The following is a 21,545-nucleotide window of genomic DNA, read 5'->3' on the forward strand; positions in this document are numbered from 1 at the left end:
AGAAACGGATACGTAGAAGCATACTGGAGCCTTGAGGTAACAGTCCACATCATAGCTACCTGCCTAACTCCAAGTCCTGCTTTAATCAATACAGAACTACACTGAGCCCACTAGCGCCAACCTGTGCCACCTTCTTCTATTAAAGCCATGTGTCCTCATTCCTGTGAGCCTGTCTTGGTTGCTGGTCAACCACAGGAGACCTCTAAACCCCCATTCATCAAAATCCTCCACAGCGGATATTATTCAGCTGAAAACGACTGATAACCGGGTCAATCAGTCAGCGGCCACAAATAAGAGCGATGGCTTTAGCACTGCCATTGAGACTATTAACTTTATTGTGCAGTGTAAATCTCATCTGCTTCTGACAACAAGAAAAGGAGAAATTAATTGGATGTAACTATTTAAGAATATTGGTTTAAGAGATATACTTTTAAGAAGTTTTTCATATCAATTCACTGTTTTAAAGGTAAAGATGTTAAAACCAACGCCTCAGACTCCATTTCCCTTGTCTCCCTCTGAGTGTAGGAGCCTCAGCAACCATGCTAGTGTTTGTGCTAGAGGTGGACCACTGCGCACCAATGCATTGACTGAACATAATCTCTTCATGTTTTCTGCTACATCCTGTATCTGTCAGAGTCTCCTGTCAGAGTCTGCTTCCTCCTCACTTTACACTTTAACAAGAAACACCATCACTGATCTGAAGTTATTAGGGCACAAACAGGACTGACGTTTACTTTGTCTTTGTTTGAATTTGCGCTAGAGTTTATGAGACTAACGTTTAAACCTGCTAGACAACACAACAACAGGGTTAAAGTGACTGGAACAATGCGGAAACATGGTCCGACATCATCGTTTAAAAACTAAATACATGTGATTATCAGTTTGTGTGTGAAGAGGGGCAGAGACGAGTAGACACACACTCACACACACACACGCACACACTCCTGCAGAAAAGTTCATTCCACAGACTATGATGCAACACGTGTTTTAACTGTTTTTTATAAAGATCAATTCTAAGTGTGAGTGAAATAAAATAGCAAGCAACACCCACTGCTTAATTGTTTGCTACAATGCACCGTGTTGATATTGATTTAATGGTAAATGATCACAATGTACACATGTAACCATACATCATAGAGACTGGTGGAAAACCCTTGGTGATTCCCCAACAGGGTCCTCCATAGTAAACTTAGTCCTCACAGCAAATGGACAATGAGCCACACACTCACACACACAGACACACATACTGACCTTGGAGCCAGAGGTGTTGTCCACAGTGGAGGAAGTGATGGTGGTAGAGGCCTCGCTGACTGTTGTGCTGGAGAGCTGCTCACCGGTGGGTTTGGACATCATGCGGGCTCCCTGTGGCCTGAACAACACACACACAGAAAACATTTTTGATTCAATGCTTTTTCAAATTTAATATAAAATGTATATACATCCCCTGGAGTGTTAATGGAGAGTTTACATGGGTTGGTGTGTGTGTTTGTGTGTGTGTGTGCGTGTGCGTGTGTTTGTGTGTGTGTTGACAGCCGATATTTGACCTCAAAAGTACAGAATTATCTGAAGTCATGATCTTCTCCCTGTCCCCACAGCACACGCCTTGGAGGGCAATGATGAACACAATTTATTGTGCGTGTCTATATTCCTTTTGTAACCTCAGGTCGGTGCAGAGCCATTACCTTACATGACCGTCTCACAACAGGAGGCTGATAGATGAATTTACAAACCAGACTCACAGCAGAAAAATAAAAGGTGCATACAGCAGCAAACTGCTTTATGTAGTTCATAGTTCCTCCAAATAATAAATTAGCAGCTGTCCTTACCTGATCTAATCTGTATTCTGTTTCATGATGGAAAATAGTAGCATTCTTGTGGCATTAATCATTTGTATGCCTCATATAGTGAGAAACAAAAATGGGGCAAAGGTTTGACACAGTGTAGAATCAAATCAGAAAATCACAGAGGAATGCTGGGTTAACATTTTCTAAAGATATGTCACCTAATTACCCCAAATGATGTCATTAAAGAGCTGCTATTTCAAGGTCTGTTTCTTCCATAGATTTACAGCTGGAGGGTGAAACAATCGTGACAACAAAAGGCAGATTTTGGAATTTGATTACTAAGAATAAACCATAGAAATCCCTTATCTATGACGCGTATTCAGTGAAGGTTTCAGGGAAGGGGGCGAGAGCCAATCCCAGCTGACTGCAAGGTACACTACACCCTTGACAGGTCTCCGGTGTTTCGCAGAGCCGACATACAGAGATAAATATCTACTAAGGCTCACGGTTAATTTAGAGTCTCTGGACTGTGGGTGGAAGTCTGAGTACCTGGAGTAAAACCCACGCAAACACAGGGAGAACATGCAAACTACACACAGACAGACCCTGGCCGGAACAGGGGGGAAACGTCTTGCACCACCGTGCCACCCTGCTGTTAATCCATCAATCCAAAACGAGTGTTGATATGTTGCAATCACTGAGTTCACTCCAGACTCTCATATTTGTATTATATCGGTTCTCAGACTGAAGGACTACATAACATGGTTTCCATCCATAGAGAACAGTTGAGTTATTATTACTGAAAAATGCTTATCGCCTTCATTGGATTAGCATGAGCTGTTGGATACAAGGAGGAATGTGCAGCATGTAATTCATGTGGATAGTAGGACAGTGACTGTAGTACCAATAGAGCAGCATGAACAGGTTTGAACAAACAGCTACAGAGATACGTCATCTGTGGTTAGAGGATTGAGAATGTATGAGCTACTCCACCTAACAAACTGTTGATGGATCCAGACCAAGTGAAATGGTTTAATGAGTCATGCTCTATAAAGACAAAGAAAGGTAGAGACACTGAAGAACCTGCTTTAACATCATGAATGCAGTAAGAGACACACGTCTGAGTTTTGTATCTTTGTGTTTTTGTTTTGGCGTCTAAGACACTGTGCTCATGTTCCACTCTTTTCCAGCCGGTGCTCATACATTGATTTATCTGCAAAGCTCACAGTGATATCCAGCAGACTTCACCTCAAACAGATTTTCTAACCTGCTACGTTGATAAAATATTAACGGATCTTCTTGTCTTCGTGTCTTTTCGACTGTGCATTAAGCTTCTGTTTTTAGCAGTTTTCAAATGAGAGGATGAGGAAAAACAAACACTGGCTGGAGATCACAGGCTTATTTATTTTTTAGAAAGGCAGTATGTTTTCAATGGATGTGTGTGTGTGTGTGTGGTGGGGGGGGGGTCAGTTTCCAAGGATACAGGTACAGCATGAAAACCTTTAAATTCATTAGCAAGCACAGCTGCACAGCTTCAACAGCTACAGTTGTACTTCTGTATGAGTATTACTTCTGTTTGCTTGTCATTGCAAGTTTTAACAGCTTTATTTTTTGGGGATATGTTCAGACCGTTGACTTTACATAACAATGGACGACATGACTTCTCCCCAAAAGCGAAGCCAAAGTGTCTCAATCGCCTCCTGCAGGCTGACTGCAGTATTGGTCTGAACCCTCGCCTTCTCCATCTCAACAGATAAGATATGAAACTAATTAAAATGTCAAATACTTTTTTGTGGTGGTTTCTGTCATTATAGGTAGTTCTCAGCACACTAATGTATGTTTCAGTGCCATCTTTTTCAGTTTAGTTTCCGTTAGTTATTTACCAGCTGAGACTGGCTCACGATTGGTCTAGTCTGTGTCTGCTACTTAGGCTCCCTCCCCTGATCAGTAATGCACAGACACTGACTGTATCAAGTTGGAAATTGCATCCCAAGGAGACTGCATTTGTAGACCACCTGCGTCACAGCTGTGACAGTCTCATTTGTAAGGCTCCTCCAGATGTGGCAGGCAAATGCATCCTTCCATCCCTGAGAAACAAAGGCTCCGATGGGTGGGTCCTTCTTGTGCGCTTCAGCTCCTTTGTAAAGAGGTAATGGCAGTGGACAGTGACATGACAAGACCTCTAATGCTTGATGTGTATTTGACTTCAAATCAACTGAACGGCTAATGGTACACAAGTTCAAAACATAAAAGGGCATTAAAACTTCCTTGTCCAACTGCAGCTCTGTTGCTAGGCGACAGCAGAATAGGCAGAACCATCTCTTTTTGGTTTGGACTCTGCAGTCTAGACCGAGCCCTCCGAGGGACACAGATTGTCCCACTTCAGATTGTGAAAGTGGGAGGAAGGGAAGATGCGACATCAAAGTTTATACAGTCTGTGGTTCAGACCTTCTTGTGCACTCATTACTAATAACTATCTATATTATCAGTAATGTGACCATTCAACTCCCCTGAGGCCCCAACGACCACGAGAGAGTGGGAGGCATAAAACAATCATTCATTCATTTGAATCGAGGCTAAAGTTTGAAATAATTGTGAAGTCATATCACCCAGCCCTAATCAAATACAAGTACTTTTATTTAAAAATAATCCCAATTCAAATTGTCTTGCAGCATGAGGAAATCTCCAGAGAGTTCTGGCTGGTTCTCACCTGCCTCTCGCCTGCCACCGAGTGTCCATCGTACACAAGTCAAAGATAATAAACACTGGACAAAGGTCTGTTTGTCTGACAGTCTAATGTTTGAGCACATCCAACATGCTGCACTCTTCCAACAAGGACTGACTGTTCATTCTACAGTACAGTGCCGATGATGCGTCTGTCCGTCTGTCGGATGGGACACCTCTGACAGACAGACATTCCAGCAAGTCTAACAGTCATTTTGTTGGACTTGCTGATAGAATTCACAGTTGTTGTCATCTGTTTAAACAATACAACGAATTCCTATGTTTCATTGCTATTCAAATAGTCAGTATCTGCTTCAATATACTTTTACAGAAAATAAAGTCAGACAGCGCAAATATTTGGCTCCTTATTGATGTAGCAGTGTAAAGCCGTACAATGGGGTCCGGACGTTCTCTCACCTATGTAGAACGTAGCAGGAGATCCTCCACTCAGGTGCATTCAAAATAACAGGTGAGGCACAGCATGCAGGAAGCTGGACGCAAGGTATAAACATTAAAAAAAAACACCTCTTTATCTGTGTCTGCGTTTCATTCTGAAATATTAGTTTTCTTTTTGTTTCGTCTGTCGTTTGTTAAAAACATTGTCAACACAACCACTTGTTCTCTGTGAATCCTGCGGAGGACCTCCCACTGTGTTGTCACGTCCCCTTTACTCAGAGCCTGGCAGGAGAAACTCCAGATTGTGTCTGGAGTTTCTGACTCAGAAATTACCTTTCTCAAATAAAACCCCGGTTAAGTGCACGTCTGACAGCAGCTTAATTTAACTTCTAAGTGTGCCCTGCATTATTACCCCACAATCCCGCCATTAGACCTCAAACCTCGTCAAACCCTGTCTGCAGTATTCATGTCTCTAAAACAGTCTGGACAGCTCCTTTGTGAATGTATCCAGAGATGAATACCTAGTACTTTGTAACTTAGAATGTAAAAAGGCACGTTAAGTTAACATAGGCCATCTGACTTTAATGAATTCATAAAAATATAGAATTAAACATCATAAAAAGAGCAAAAATCAGGCACCCTTTTTTCCACAAATGATACAGAAACAGAATAATTTAGGTTTCTTTACTGTTGCCAGGGCCCCCTTTTTTTTCATGGGGTTACTTTTTGACATTTTGTTCTCAGTGTATAATTTTCAGTGTTCCATTTATTGTCTCAAACTTGGTATATTGTTTATGCTGTGTGATATTTAAACAGCTGTTTATTAATTTCTCTGATGTTAAGTTCTGTGAGACTCCCGCTATCTTTGTAGAAGCTAAAGACAATATTAAAGAGGCTTGAGCGTAATTAGGGTTATCCTCACACACACACACCCACACCTCCTTGCTAGCAATATATCTTTGCATGTTGACAGGCCTGTTATTGCCGCTGTCTTACTATGGTGAGACAGATGAGACGTTTACTACTGGATGTTTTATTGTCAATGCGCTGACACCAGGCGGAGCAAACGAGTAAATCTGTTTGATTAGTTTCAGAAGTAATATAACAACAATGGCAGTGTATTGTATTCTGTCATCCCAAAAATTACCCAGAGCTATATTTCTCTGAGACACACAACGCCCTGCTATTGTTTTTTCAAAATAATCAATTCAGTTTTAAGCATTGTTATTTTTGCAAACACACATTTGACAGTTCAAATTGCTTCAGTAGACAGATACAATTTTTTTTTAATTTGTCTGAATTACGGAAATAAAATAAATGAAAAAATTGGTCTCTTTTCATTTTATTCTTGCGTCTTTGTATCACATTTTATCTTAAAATGAAGAGAGCTCCTTCATCTCTTGCCTCCATAACAGAGGCTGAACTGTTTCACACCAACACATCCAGCAGTTTCAGTAAATTAACAACTTCTATCTACAGATGCATAATGTAAATCTGTGGAATGTGGTGTAGGTGGGTTGGAGAACCAGAGAGAGACAGAAGCTCTGTTTTCTTTCTGATGTCAACAGAATTTAAAGCAATGTTTAAAAAGGGTCAGGAGCAAAAACTGTAAAAAATCTAAATCAAAGTCAAAATATTGTATTTAATGAAAAGACTCCAAATAGAACTGTTCTTAAAAAAAAATTGATTAAGAGTTCATTTAAAGTCTAAGAGGAAAGGCACTTGGCCTTTTGTGCAATAAAAGTGAACCACTGCAGTGCCAAATTATTAAAAACCTTTTCTTTTCACATAATAATTTATTTATCCAATCAAAGGCAATTGGAACTGGAATCTGAAATGAAGAAAATCAGAGGCCCTTGAATGTTCAGAAAAAAAATTAAAAACTGAGAAATTAAACCTTTACTTTGTAGTTTACAAGGCTCGCGAAAGGTTATAAGAGGGCGAGGTCAGGGGGGACCACCTTTCTATCTCTTTCAAACAAGGGTCTGAATCCTGATGTGTAAGATTGATGCACAGAGTGTACACAGTTACCTGCACAAGTAAATTAAGTAATTTTGCGCATTTCTTTTTTTTGATGTGTCTGCGTCACTCTGCAATGGCACCACCAAAACACTAGTTAGAAGCAAGGTTTCTATGCCAGAGTGGACTTTAAAAAAATGGCAACTGAAACTGCAAAGGTACTAGTTGGAGCTAATCAGTTTTCAATATCAGTTATTTCTACTGATAAAATTGGATGACATCAGAGGAGATGATGTGTCCGACCATTGGACAGGTTGAGGCAGGAGGAGGGTGGGTTTTGTGTGCTTGTCCGGCCACTGAGAGACATATACGAGACATGTTATGAAGCGGGCCAATCGTGGTTGTTACAGTCTGTGATGTACAGTTAGGTAGACTATTGTATAGGGTACACAGCTACTGATAAAGTATAAATTGGCCTTGAGAGATAAAGAAACAGCTATAAGATGGAGGGAAGAGATAGAGGACTCAAGAGGGTAAGCAAAGAAACCCACTGCACCATAACTTACCACAGTGAAAAATAAATCAATATTCCCTCTATGAACTCTGCTTTCTTTACAGCGTAATTAACTACTTACTTATTTAGTGTGTATGGAATAAGTGGCAAGAGCAGCCGGTAAACACTCATAAAGAAAGACCTTCCATTTTATCCAAATTATCTTATGCTGTTATATTTTATCTAGCTGCTTTTTTTATTTTATCTATGTCATTGCTGAATGCATTGCTGTATTTTGTGTGTTTTACTCAATTATTGTATGTTTACGGTGTTTGCAAAAAAGGTGCAATATAAACAAAGATGGATTTGATTTGATTTACATCCTCTTTTAAATATGTTTCAGTCTTTGACAGTTGTTTGCTGGTTATAAGAGCAGTTAAGGCAACTTGTGGATTCTCACAGCCTCTTTGAATCGAGGTGAACCCAATTCAACTGAGGACAAAGAAGAAGGAAAAGAGACAAGAAAAGGGAAAAGATGAAGAGATTAAGAGGTTGAAGAGAGACAACATGAAAGGAGACTGACACACTTCACTAAACAAGGCGTGCTTCAGCTGCATCAGCAGGACCTCAATGATTTTTATCATGACTCTCACATCAGATTATATATTTTCCACACAACATTTAGATCCATAAATCTGACTTTGTTGTCTAATTTATGGTGATTATATGCTATTTAAAAGTGAACCACCTGTCAGAATCATATAGATCTGGCAATATCAACATTTTACAGGGGTGTAAACTATTAGCCTCTCAAAGTCGTTTATTCTCAGTTTCTAAACCTTATATTTTTCAATTGTCTGTATTCTGGAAGAGTACTATTTAATTTTTTGTTTGTTTTATTCACTTAGTTGTTGTGTGCATTAAAATCTGATGACTAATATAATATTAAGGATCACAATCTATGTTGACTGCCATTAAAGCGCTAAATTCCCCTTGTACAACCCTCAGACCCAACAAGGAGTATTAACAACGAGTTCCTTATTTTAAATGTAGAATATAAACAGAATGTACAGTTTTGATTATTGCACTGTAATTAGACAACCTGCAGTTTGCTTTAAAATCAGACTATTTCCACAGTATTCCAATACTGTGGCCTACAGAGCTGTTCAAGTGGAGCAGCTTGATTTCAGTTTTTGGCTCAAGGGCGCGTTGTTGCAGGTTTCATTGCCATTCAAGGACGTGTTCCTCCTCTGGGTGATGACTGACGGATTCAGGAGAGCTGAGAGCAAACTGACAAATGACACCATGTCTTTCTTTAAAAAATGCAGCTGTGGGTTCCTGTTGCACCTACGACGCAACACTCAGCACCTCTCACCTTTTGGAACTTCAAGGGGCCCTGCACTGATTCAGTCCAGTTTACTTGTCCCAAGAAGTATTGTGAGAGCTGTGTATAATATCTTCAGTGGCTCTGAAACCCCTCAACACCTCACACCTCCAGATTGTAATGCCAAACAGAAGGAGACGTAGGAGTGGATTGTCACTTCTTTCCCAAATCACTCCCAGAAAAATACTCCTGTCCCAATCCCATGACAGAAAAAAAGAGTGTTGTGTCCCAATGGTTCTATAATATATATTTCTTTAATGATATATAATATACTTTTTTCCCCCAAGTAATTGTTTATACTGTGCAAACGAACTGAACCATGGTTGATTTAATCCCTACTGAGACCATCCCCTTTGGCTCGGACAAAATTTATCCCAAATAATCCCAGCCCATTATTAATAAATACATAGAAAAATCAGGCCAAACATCACTAACGACAACTCACAGACATAATGTTCAGCGTCAGTGAAATCCTTCAGTAAATGCAAATGCCCTATTCCCTCTCTGTCTTGCTGGAAATACTTCTCCATCTCTGAGGTGAATAAATTACTTTGTGAAAAGGAGGCGGACCAACACTTCAGATGGGCACTTAGCAGCCTGGTGAGAGTATGTGACAGGGCAGGAACCTGGATCCACATAATATTGCATATTAATCTCTCATAGCAATATTGACCATGAGTCAAGAGGGACACCAGAGTACAGGCTGGAGGTCATTTATAGTCTGCTCATTAGGAGGAGAGCAGTTTGCCTCCTCTTGTTATGTCTGGGGGAGGATAAGGCAATCTGGTGAAAAAAGAGGCCGCAGTGAAAACATAATTACACTGGCAAAGTAATGGCTGAAACGATTCTGACATTTTAAAGCAAAGACCTTTCCTGTATTTTAATGATACCTCTCACAGGAAAACATGTACAAGTCACTAAAGAAACCTTCATACTTGAAAAACACCCACAACCACAGCTACATGTAAAACAAACCTGCATCACATCACCTTTTTTTCAGGGAGCGAACACCATCCGTTATTTCAGCACTGACGCATCGTTATCCTCCCAACAAAAGTATAACCAAAAAACGCTCCACCTAATGCATCTCCATTTTCCACTTAAAAACCTGACACTTCAGTCACAACAAATCATTCAATGTGATCTTCCTCTGTGGTGCTGATGGCACTGAATTGCATCATGCTGCACATCAGTAACTCTGCAGGAAAGTCTTTCATTGGTGACTTACTTGTTATTTGTTTTGCCTGCCATTTTGTCTGGTCATTTTTTATAACAGCAAGTTGCCAGTTCCAAACGTGTTTCTTACATATGTAACTTTGACCACTAGCAGTCTCTCCATCAGAACAATAATAAAAGACCTACTTTGATGACATTGTGGAGCAGCATGAGATCATGGGAGTTGTCTTGACCACCATTGCCAATGAAAATTTACCTGAAGCAACTCCGGAGCAAATCTAACTGGCTAGCATTTTGTTTTCCTTACTCGTATAACTTGCCCTGCAAAGTCACTTGTAAAGCTGATATGTCGTAATTAAAAGGTGACACAATTAAATGTCCTTTACCTTGAATACAATTGGGGTTTTCCAACAATTTGGATAATGCAAGTTTTAATGCCGAATAGTTACATATCTTTTACTGTTGCACACAAACCACCAGTGAAAACTAGTGGGTCAGAGGACATCAGCCAGACTGCATCTACATTCACACAATGAAAAGAATGTATCCCATGCATCCCAGCCCACTTCTGAATATGGTTGGAGTGACTGGATCTCAAAATGCATTGAGGTCGCATTTGGGTGTGTTAAGACCAGTACTTAACACTGTGAACTGGTCTGAGCAGAGAATCTCCAGCTACGTTGTGTGAAAGGGAAACCTCTGGAGAGGTCATGTCTGAAAACGGCTTCTGTTTCAATTTCAAAATGCTGCTATAGCAGCAGTTAAACAAAGTGTTGCTATGCTGCACCCCTTGGGTGAGACTGGGCACATTTCACATTTCTGCCGTGGCTTCCTTTAAATCACCAAATCCCATATCAATGAGCAGGGGAGGGGTGAACAGCTAGAAGGAAAAGAGTCAAGGTGAACTGGAGAGCATGAAGAGGGATAAGAGGGGAGCAATGTGGAGGAGGAGTCAATGGGAAAAAATTTACAAAGGGAAGGAAATGTCAAGTGAGATCCAGGAATACTGTTTATGTGTATTTATATATTTGGAAAAAACCCAGTCAGACGTGCTCCGTATGAATAAGGTTTTATTTGATTTCATCATGTTCTGCTCTGTGTCTACTTGTTAGGAAGTCCTGGAAGTTGAAGTTAAAATGGGAAATGACAAACGGGGAAAGAGAAGATGCGCCAGATCATTGTGCAGGGAATACAAATGTCTTTCTTCATTAGCATCAACCATCAAGAATAAGATAACACAGAACACACATGGAAACAGATTAAGAACCCCCAAATTTGCATTTCTTCAAGCACTAAATTTCAACTAGTTTCCATGATCTAAATTTCCACCTTAGTGCTGATGACCCGAGGAAAGACCGACAGATGTGGTGTGAACACACTTAGAAACACTTCAGATGCAGACGGATATTCAGACCCAGACAGCAGCAGCCGAAGAAGTAATTCAATCTCTCCTGCTGCCAAAATAAGAGTTGATAACATACTCCTAGAAGCCGTAAAGTCCTGACACTTTAGCCACTTAAATGTGTGATAACCCTTTGCAAGCAGGCCTGCTGACGCCAGCCTCCATACACACACACACACACACACACACACACACACACACACACACACACACACACACACACACACACACACACACACACACACACACACACACACACACACACACACACACACACACACACACACACACACACACACACACACACTGCTGCTAAAAAGGCCCTCAGATGGCGTTTCAGCTTTGCTTTGATGGCCAGTGACATCAAATAGGGCAAAAAAAAGAAGGAGGCTGGTTGGTGCAGATTGAGCCGGGGCTGGAGGTGACAGATATAAACCAGAATATGAGCTCCAGTGAACTCCACTACACTGTTGCCAGCATGTGGCAGTAATCTAAAGGTTAGCTCTGCCGCAGAAGCGAGCCTCTGTGGCCAACAGGAAAAAGGTATGAATGTGTGTGTACAACCCAGTCTCATCAGGAAACGTTCAGTGGGAACGTTGGTCCACTTGGACAAACGTTTCCATCTCACAATCTGGCCCATCAGATTGTGAGATGGAAACGTTTGGTCCGCCCATTGTTTTGCATTGACGTGTTTTCACGTCACGTGACTCCCGAGTTCCCGTCTCCGGAAAGGAAAACATGGCGGACAGTCCTTGTTTTTTCAGATAAAAACATGATTTTGTAACTTAGTCTGGGCATAAAAATACATTCTGACACCATTTCTAGCGAGAAATGTGGTCTTTGCTTCCACAGTCTTCAGCCAGTTTGTGCTTATGATATATATTTTAATAGTTATCACGAATGTTTTTATCGTTGCTATGGTGGTTGCTATGACGCTGCCATGCACACAACGTCGTAGCGTGCTGTTTAAATCACCGTCCCTGCGTGGTGTCGTTCAGTGATTGTGTATGTTATTCATGTTAAATAATATTAATATTTGAGGCTAGATTACACCTCTAATGCGAAGGATCTTGCGAGTCTGTTCAGAGGCGGACATGAGTGTGACACCGGACCGAGATCGCGAACGGACCGGAACTGACGTGTGGCTGGCGTAAAAAAAGGTTTTGTAAACATTCTGTCCATTTAACTTAGCGCTGTCATAAACACGGACCATTTGGAAGACAACGATGTCATCTTCCTTCTGTCAGGTAAGTAGTTTATTGTTTTTAAAGATCTATTACGATCTAGGTTTACAGTCTGAGTGCTGAGACAGCGGATGCGGAGTCCGTCGATAAACACAATGGATGCATTTCTTCAGCTAATATGCCATTGTTAGCCACATGCTTCAGCCCACGGTAGCATGTGATTACCTGGGAGGTGAAAACATGGTTTTTGAAACCAGTTCAAGACGCTTAGCTCATCATTAAGGGACGCTACAATATAAATATAAACATGAATTTGATTTATGAATGCTTTAGATTAATAAGGAGTGTATTTCTCGACCATTACTCCTCAATAACAGATCAATTTGGTTTAATGTATAGTATGCAATATGACAATAATGTTTTCATGTTATGGAGTTGCGATTCATTTTATAAAACAATTGCTATGTTCTGTTTTTTAATCAAGGAGGATCCAAGTGAAGCTACAGGAGTTTCATTAACGTCAATAACTTGGACCGAACAGTTTGTTTTGCTTGATGAAGAGGAGGAAGGGCAGCCTGGAGAGAAAGAGAAGCCGGGTTGAGCCCACTTCCATTATCCACGTACCACAAGGAAGATGAGGGGGAGAAATTATCCTACCATTAAAGAGGTACTTTTAAGTTACATACCAGAAACACCATTTTATATAATGTGCCAAATATAAATTTGTATTAAATCCCCAAAGTACGCTGGCTGAAATACAAGTTAATATCACACTGAAAGAGTTTTGATCAATCATGCTTCCCTGCTGTGGTTGTTCAACTGGGAAAACAACTTTTTCCAAAGGAAGGCAAGTAAATTTAAGGAATGCATCTGCAAAGTTTTCCTCTGTTATGTATAATGATGACCCCCATCAAACATTATGTTATTAATAATATTTACACCTTTTCATTTATACTGTTCATTTCTGTCTACATGTTTGAATTTGCCTTCATTAGTTTCAGAATAGAGCGATGATGTATCGGTCAGTGGGCGGCAGCACGAGACTCCGCAAACTAGTCTCTAAGCAAAGTAGACGAAGGCATTGAGGTTGCGGCCTGCCATCATTATTATTTTGCTTAAGGGACTGAATACGTTTCATGCAGAAATATTAGCATTTCCCTTATATCTACCAAAACAGCTTGTTTCACAGACTGCAGTTTTGTTTTGATCCGATGTGGTGTGCAAATACTAACCGTATATCTGCAATGGGTTGTTGTGCATTAACATTTGTAACTCTAATTTTGTTTCGACAGACTGTGCAAAGAATGTTGAGAACATCACTAACCAGTGCAGTGTCCGTCTACATATTTCTACATATTTTCTCTCATATAAATGTCACTGTAACCTCTTGACAACTGAAACCATAACATGAGGTCAGTGTGGCCTTGACCTTTTGACTTTAAGACAAATACACAGTTAGACAACCCGAAAACATGCAGTAATGCCTCCGGCGACTCGCTATTGCAGAGGCATTAAAATGTTAGTGTAGTAGACTGGATTTTATTGGTGTTACATTGGACATCTTGTATTGGTATACAAAAAATATATTTGGTTTCACATTTTAGATGGCATAAGCAGAGACATCAACTCAGGAAATGGATTTCTGCAGAAAAGAAAGCCTTGTATGTGTGTATATATACATACAAACGCACTTTTAAAACGTTTTGTTTTTTATCATATATTCTCAGGTAGTACTGACGCATTTATGGAGATGGGACATGAGGGCCTTGTCTGCGTGCTCAAGAGAAGATTCCACAGAGTTCAAGCTGAGCAGGCTGCAGCAGGTTTGGAGGAATCCTCCTCTGAAGAGGAAACATGGCGAAGTACTTCTCCACTGATGAAGAAATGTGAGCGCTGTGATTAAATAAAATCTGCTGCCATGCTACTGTTGCTACTGGTGGGCCCTGCTATTAGCTTGGTGTTTGGTAGCTGTTAGCTTTAGCATATTTATTTTTTAGGGACCTGTCTGACGTTTATGTTTTTAAAAAAAAATCAGAGGGAACCATCTTCATAATTTAAAACTATGTTTTGTTTGTGTTCTTCAGTTATTCTCAAGAGAAGCTGCCTCAGCTCCACGGTCCCTCCTGCAGCTTCCACTCCTGATGCTAACCCCCTGTTTACATCACACCATCCGGGCAGACCTGGAGTCACAGAACTTTGTCCAGAGCTGCCGTCTGAGAATTGTTGATCATATAATTTCCAGCAGATGCCTTAATGTAATGTTTGTGCACAATAAATGACATTGATCATAACATATTGGTATTTCCTTGCACTTTTACACCATGATATTGGCAGATAAGATGTTGATTACATTAAAGCAGTGAATGCTCTGCTTTAAGCAACATAAACACACAATGATCCAATGGATTTGAAGTAGAATGGGCACGTTACATTCTGTAGAGAGTACCTCAGTAACGGAAGTCAGAAAATTACTTTCTTTATCTGAGGTTCACACAGGTCTTGTTGTCTAAGTGGCAACCATATCATATTGTTTAAGATGTGTAACATCAAGCTTGTGTATCAGTGCTAAATACATCCAGTCATAAGTAAGTTCACCCTCTTGTTAACACTAAAAGTAGGTGACCCAGATGTTTCACAATGCAATCTGATAAGGTCGTATGAGAAACATTCTTAACATTAAAGAAATGAACACAGAGGATAAAAAACAAAACGTTTTAAAAGTGCGTTTGTATGTATATATACACACATACAAGGCTTTCTTTTCTGCAGAAATCCATTTCCTGAGTTGATGTCTCTGCTTATGCCATCTAAAATGTGAAACCAAATATATTTTTTGTATACCAATACAAGATGTCCAATGTAACACCAATAAAATCCAGTCTACTACACTAACATTTTAATGCCTCTGCAATAGCGAGTCGCCGGAGGCATTACTGCATGTTTTCGGGTTGTCTAACTGTGTATTTGTCTTAAAGTCAAAAGGTCAAGGCCACACTGACCTCATGTTATGAACGTTTCCTGATGAGACTGGGTTGGTGTGTACGTACATGAATGTGAAGCAGAGGGGTTCATGCTGAAAAGACCAGCTCAATCCCCAGCCTTGAATATAAAAGTTTACAAAAGAACCCCTACAAAAGAAAACCTCAAGTGCGTCATTCAGCCTCACTGAGGCTTTAAATAGCAGAACAGTGGATGTTTTGGATAGCGCACAGGGCAACAGCTGAAATGGTCTCTCCTGTGGTGCCTGCAGTGGTGCGATGGTAATTGGATAATTAGGGTTCGCAGCTAACAGAAGGATAACTACATTATAATCCAAACCTCCTACACACATTAATGAAAAGTAGATGCTCTTTGATTTGAATGTTTAAATTAGAATAGTATGTGTGTCCAATGTAATTGGATTGGAGGGATTTTATGAGTATTTGCAACATGAAACTCATACTACAAACATTATCATCAACTAATATGAAAGAAGCAAGACAAGGAAGGAGGATCAGAGGGACAGATTAATTTACAAGATGGTGAAGCCCAACAAAAGCTAAATCTAACTAAAACTGACCATCAAGTTTTAAGATGGTTGGCACTAGGGATGGGGGGAAAAATCGATTCAGTTACAAATCGTGATTCTTGTGAATGACGATTTTAAATCGCCATGCTGCCTCCAAAATCGGGACAAGTTGACCAGCTTTTGTTTTTGCACAAGAATCTCAACATACCCAAGCACTAGCTTTGCATCGCCTACATGCAGACAACAATGAAGCATAGCCTACTTTTTGTTTATTTCAGTAGAAGTAGTTAAGTTGAAATAATGAATGAACTTTTATTCATTCTATTTAATTTACCTTTTATTTATTGTTTAAAAGTAGCCTAAGTGGCATACATTTCCTAATCTGTCAGTTTGTGTGCAGTTGACTGGGGCTATACATTAATAGGGCAGTCATTAAGTTAATGTTAATATTTGAAATAAAACTTGTAAATATGGTGTATGGTGTAATATGGTTGTGTAATGGATATTAATTTAATCAAACCCCCCAAAGTATACTGGACTCCTAAAATCTCCGTTTCACTGATACAAATTCTACAGATCTGTTCTTAATTCTTGTACAGAAAAATATCAACAATTCATCTACATGAGTAGACAATCAAGACGGACTTATCTACAAAATGGCACTTAAATACAATGAATGTAAAATGCATCTGTGAAATGTGTGACATTTTGGAACATAGGCAGATTTTCTGTCAGAGAATATCAGGATCGCTCTTACAATTGACAACATAAATAGATCCCGAAGGAAATTTAGGAAATAAGAGGAACCATGGAATATACCATGGAAAATAACCCAGGTTAGCTAACTGAAAATGTTTAAAGGGGCACAGCTATTGCTGCAGGTACTGAATTTCCTGCCAATCACTCTGAGGCATTGTGATTTAGATATATAAATGGCTTTATGAGTGACTAAGGGATTAGCTCAAAATCGTTGTTTTCTTCTGGACACTTTCGAGATAATTCTTTAGTGAATATTCACGCATGAATCAACCGGTCCTCCACAGTCATAATGCAAAACCCGGCTTGGATGGATGCTATTCAACTGTGCCTTGAATAATCACAGCAAATACAATCCTGAGACTAATGCTGCATGAATACAATGAGACAGTATATTTCTACAAAATCCATACACAACTAAATGCATACAGGTACATTAAAGACCGATTCCTCTTATCATAAACCTGCACAGAATCTATTTTCATAGCCACACATGTACACACAAATGGTTGAAGCGTGCATGTTTCACTGACACATTATCATAGCATTTGGACAGGCTAGCTTCACGCCTACGCAGCTGTTAATAAGACAGATCCATCAGACCTTGTCTCGGATGAGAGGTATAGGAGAAAGAAAGAGAAAAAGAGGGGAAGAGGGACAGAGAAAAGACAGGAGAGTGAGAGATGTTTGGGGAGTGATGAAGAGAGACAGTGCAGAAAAAAAAAACGATTACCATCTCAGAAGGAGAGGTGGTAAAGCTCAGTGACCAACAACAACAGATACAAGAGGATATAAAAGACATGAAGGCAAGAGGAGGTTTTAATCTGTGGTAAGTGCCAGACAAGGGAGGCTGGCAGATGCTTTTCCTGCCAACATCCCTATGGAGACTGTCAAAGCTAAAAATATGAAATATAAAAATTTAATAAATTTAATCATTTGAATTAATTCTTAAATATTAAAATAATATAACAGAAAGACAGCAAGATGTAGGTGCAAAAAAGACAGTGACAATGACAAAGGAGTGAGAAATTAAAGGATAAAAGATAAAAGAAAGCAATAGAAGGAAAGAAGGAATGAAACCGAGAGAGGAAACAGGACCGATGACATGAAGAATGATGAAAGCAGGGAAAGCAGGAAAAGCAAAATGGCACAGAGAGAGATTGTGCAGGACGGATGGAAATAGAGACGACAGGAAATGGAAAATACTGAGATGAAAGTTAGAAAATTAAAAGGTTACTAGAAATGGAGCCTGATAATGAAACACTACATTTGAATGTCTCTTTATCATATTAACAGCTACAAGAGCTCTATTAATGGCTATTCGCAGATTTAGTGACTGAATTTGGCTCAGATTTGTTCAGGAATAATTAAACCATGAGCCTGCAAAAAAACTTTAAAATGAAAATATGCAGTGGCAGACTGAGAAATCTACACCAGAGAGGAAGAGATGCATGATGCCGTTAGAAAAAAGATTTTAGTGTTCACTCCAAAAAATAGAAAACAGAAATGTATGGTAAGGCTTGGACACATTCAATAAATAAGTAAAATCAAGGTACTGTGATTTGGTCTAGACATACCCCAAGTGTTCTTACTTACTTACTTATTGTGAGGAGGACTAAAGAAGTGGAGAGAGAGAAGTCAAGTGTATCTGAGAGCAGTGACCGACAGAGGTGAGGCAGACTAGTGTGTGACAGAAGTCCATCCTCTGGTTTAAAAATAGCAATAATGAATGAATGAGTGAATAACACTGTAATTTGCCATCCTGTTGTTATAGTAATGACAGCAGTGGTTGATTGTGCAGCACAATATGTGAGAGTAGTTCTGCTGTCATGACATATGGGAGCAATGAGAGTACAGGAAATTGTCTCGGGTCTAGAGGACCTGTAGCACTTATTTACTGAGGAACAGCCTGAACTGCACAAATATTTCACAGCTAGTTCTCAGCAACAGTGATAACTAACCCTGCTCCCGTCACCATTCTCACAGGCACACACCCTCTCCCTATCTGCATCCCTTGTGGGTGTGACCATATGCTGTCTCAAACCTCTTAATCGAATATAAAGCTGTCCGTGTGTATAATAATGCGTGCATTTCAGAACGCTGGAAGCAGAGTCAGCTGTTTGACAAGAACATTAGTTACAGCTAGTCAGCCATTAGAGATTTAAAGGTTTATCTACAATGCACAAGTGCAAAAGTCAAAAATGGCTGCTTGCCCCCTCACTGGACAAGCTCCAGTCTTTTTCAACATTGTACACCACTGACAAAATGGCACGCAGTTCATTCACATGCGCAACACCACAGAGACCAAACGTCAGATAGAGTGAAGTCTCCCTGCCTGTTCAGAACTAGGGTTGAGTACCGAGAACCGGTTCCAATATGGAACCGGTTCCAATACAACCGGTACCTACCCGGACCGAAATGCAACGGAGATTCCGGTGCCTCATTTCGGTGCCTGAGCCAATCGAAGCCTGAGGTCTCCGCTCGTCCCGCCTCCTCACACTTCCGCTCCTTCCTTCACGGGAAGCGGCGGCTCCCGCCGGGCCCCCCTCCCGCGGACCCCGCGGCCGCCGGTGGACAGACTCTTGTCTCCGCGCACCTCTCCCCGGTGCTGGCTGCCCCCCCCCCCCCCCCCCGGGCGCATTTCTTCCGTGGCGGTGTGCATGTAGAGGTAGGAGGGAGTCCATGAAGGAGAGAGAGAACTCTACAACGAAGCAACTGCATAAAACAAAAGTTGGAGACCTTATATACTGAGAATGTAAAAAAAAAAAATGTATTCAACTTTGGTAGGACAAATAAGAATATCACTGGCCAACACAGATGTCAGTATAAAATTGTCTACCGTGGTGTTATGGAGTAAAGTGATGGAGAGAGGATTCAAATATTTGCCACAGTGGAACAGTTTTTAGCCATAGCAGCTATTATACTAATGTCTAAGTCTCCTAAAACACTTCATAATGAGCTTTCTAGTTTTAATCTTCCACATAACTTCCTCCTTTAGGCCCATCATAATTATATGGCAGCTAAAGTTCATCTAACAATACAATCTAAAACTATGATAATAAGCTGCTTGCACAGATGACCCATGGGACAGTCCCCATAAACACTGCGGACTCTGGCTTTCACCCATCTAGTGCAAATGTGCCTGTGGTCAAATATTTCAATGAACCATGTGACTGCTGCAAAGGCATTTTTTCACCATTGATAGAGGAAGAGGAACTGGAGAACATAAAGCTGCAGTCTGGTTCTCGACAGTGGATAAAAGCAATAAAAGAAATAATTGAAAACAAGGCATCAATGTCAAACATATTATATACCATATATATATATAGTTATATTCCACCCCAACTTCTTAAAAGAAATGTGCTCAGAGATGCAGACCGAGACAGGTACCTTCTGAACAAACCAAGCCCTCTTGTAAAATTTAACAAAAAGTTCTCAAAGTAAAACAACACTTTGCCTGAGGGTTTTTGTCTTGTTTTTGGATGGTATTATATTCAAACTACAGGACGCATTTATTTGACTTCCACCGTCTCATTGAGTTATATCACAGTCTGGGCGAGCGGGAGAAAAGAGTGCCCTGTCACAAGTAACTGACACCTTCGAGAGTCTCTTTACTGTGGTGAGAGTCAGGTGTCAGGTTTAGTCACTGGCAGGAAGTCTTTGCACAAACAAAGTCCTTGGAGTGCAATACAAACTGTCAGCTAAAGAGGCGAGAGTAAGAACTCTGACTTGTTTATTCCACAGAGACCTGCTTAACCAGGTCTCTTAAAGTGGTAGAGCACCGTGCTGGGAAATGGAAATAAACACCAGTGTGCTGATTGGTCATATCTGTATTTACAGATGATAACAACCCTCAACAACATTAGGTAACTAGCAAACAAATGTGCACAATTAGTAAGTGCAACATTTAACTATTTAATTTATCCAAAGTACTCAAGGAAACAGTTTTACATTTTGGGAAATACCCTTGTGTACTTTCTTGTCTGTAGATCAATCTACTTACTAGACGAGCGCTCTGTGGCAATCAGTGGGGGGTGAGTGTGCCTTCAGTCTGTGGACTGAGTCTAAACTACAGCAGTGATCCGCTACTGGGTCAAACTATGGGTCAACATCATCGCCAGATTATTTTGAAAACATTTTGTCACCATATTAGACTGATACAGACATTCCCGGTTGGTACTGATCTCCGTCATGGCAAAAACATTAATACGATCTCTTCCTCAATAGCAATTTGTCTTCAAAGTCAAAATAACTTGATGCAATGCTTAATATCAAGCTTTTATTTTGAAAAGTTGTGAACTTGGGTCTCAAGATTGTGCCGATTAAAAGGCTTTTGAAATAGCCGACATGCAATGAATGAAAAAATACAACCAGATAAATCATTCAACTTATCTGAAAGCCACACACAAGAACCGTAAAAAAGCAAATTGAGTTTCATTTTAGGAAAATCATAGACTTTAAAATCTTCACTGAAGGTAACCAGCTAGGATGAAAGCAAAGCTTTAACCCTAACACTATAGACTGTTTATAAAAAGCTCTGCACACAACGACCAGCAGACAAACTAAAATAATATTTAAGAATTGTTTGACTCACTAATGACAAGGAATAATTCTGAAGTAGGCTCCAGAGTAGAATCGCTAGTAGTTGTTTTTTTTCTGTGTCAAAAAAAGAAAAACCAGGACATGGCAACATAGTGAGTCGTGTGGACAGAAAACATGGAGCCCAGGCTGGTCGAGCTGTTGCAACAGCATGCCTGTCTGTTCAATACTTCCTCCTCC

General features: G+C 40.2%; 1 protein-coding gene and 1 long non-coding RNA gene across 4 annotated transcripts in view; one reads left to right on the plus strand and one right to left on the minus strand.

Annotated features, from left to right (window-relative positions):
* plekha7a (pleckstrin homology domain containing, family A member 7a) overlaps positions 1-21,545 on the minus strand; it is a 140,474-nt gene that overhangs the window by 43,375 nt on the left and 75,554 nt on the right. For all 3 annotated transcript variants that reach the window (XM_061076964.1, XM_061076965.1, XM_061076966.1), the window contains one exon: positions 1,252-1,369. In XM_061076964.1, the coding sequence (XP_060932947.1) occupies positions 1,252-1,369 (118 nt within the window). The remainder of the gene's footprint in view (positions 1-1,251; positions 1,370-21,545) is intronic.
* On the plus strand, positions 11,976-14,793 carry LOC133009459 (uncharacterized). Its single transcript, XR_009680541.1, has 4 exons — positions 11,976-12,565; positions 12,987-13,169; positions 14,230-14,388; positions 14,587-14,793. It is a non-coding gene; the product is annotated as an uncharacterized LOC133009459 (long non-coding RNA).

This window comes from Limanda limanda, chromosome 8, assembly GCF_963576545.1.
Source record: "Limanda limanda chromosome 8, fLimLim1.1, whole genome shotgun sequence".
Lineage (NCBI taxonomy): Eukaryota > Metazoa > Chordata > Actinopteri > Pleuronectiformes > Pleuronectidae > Limanda > Limanda limanda.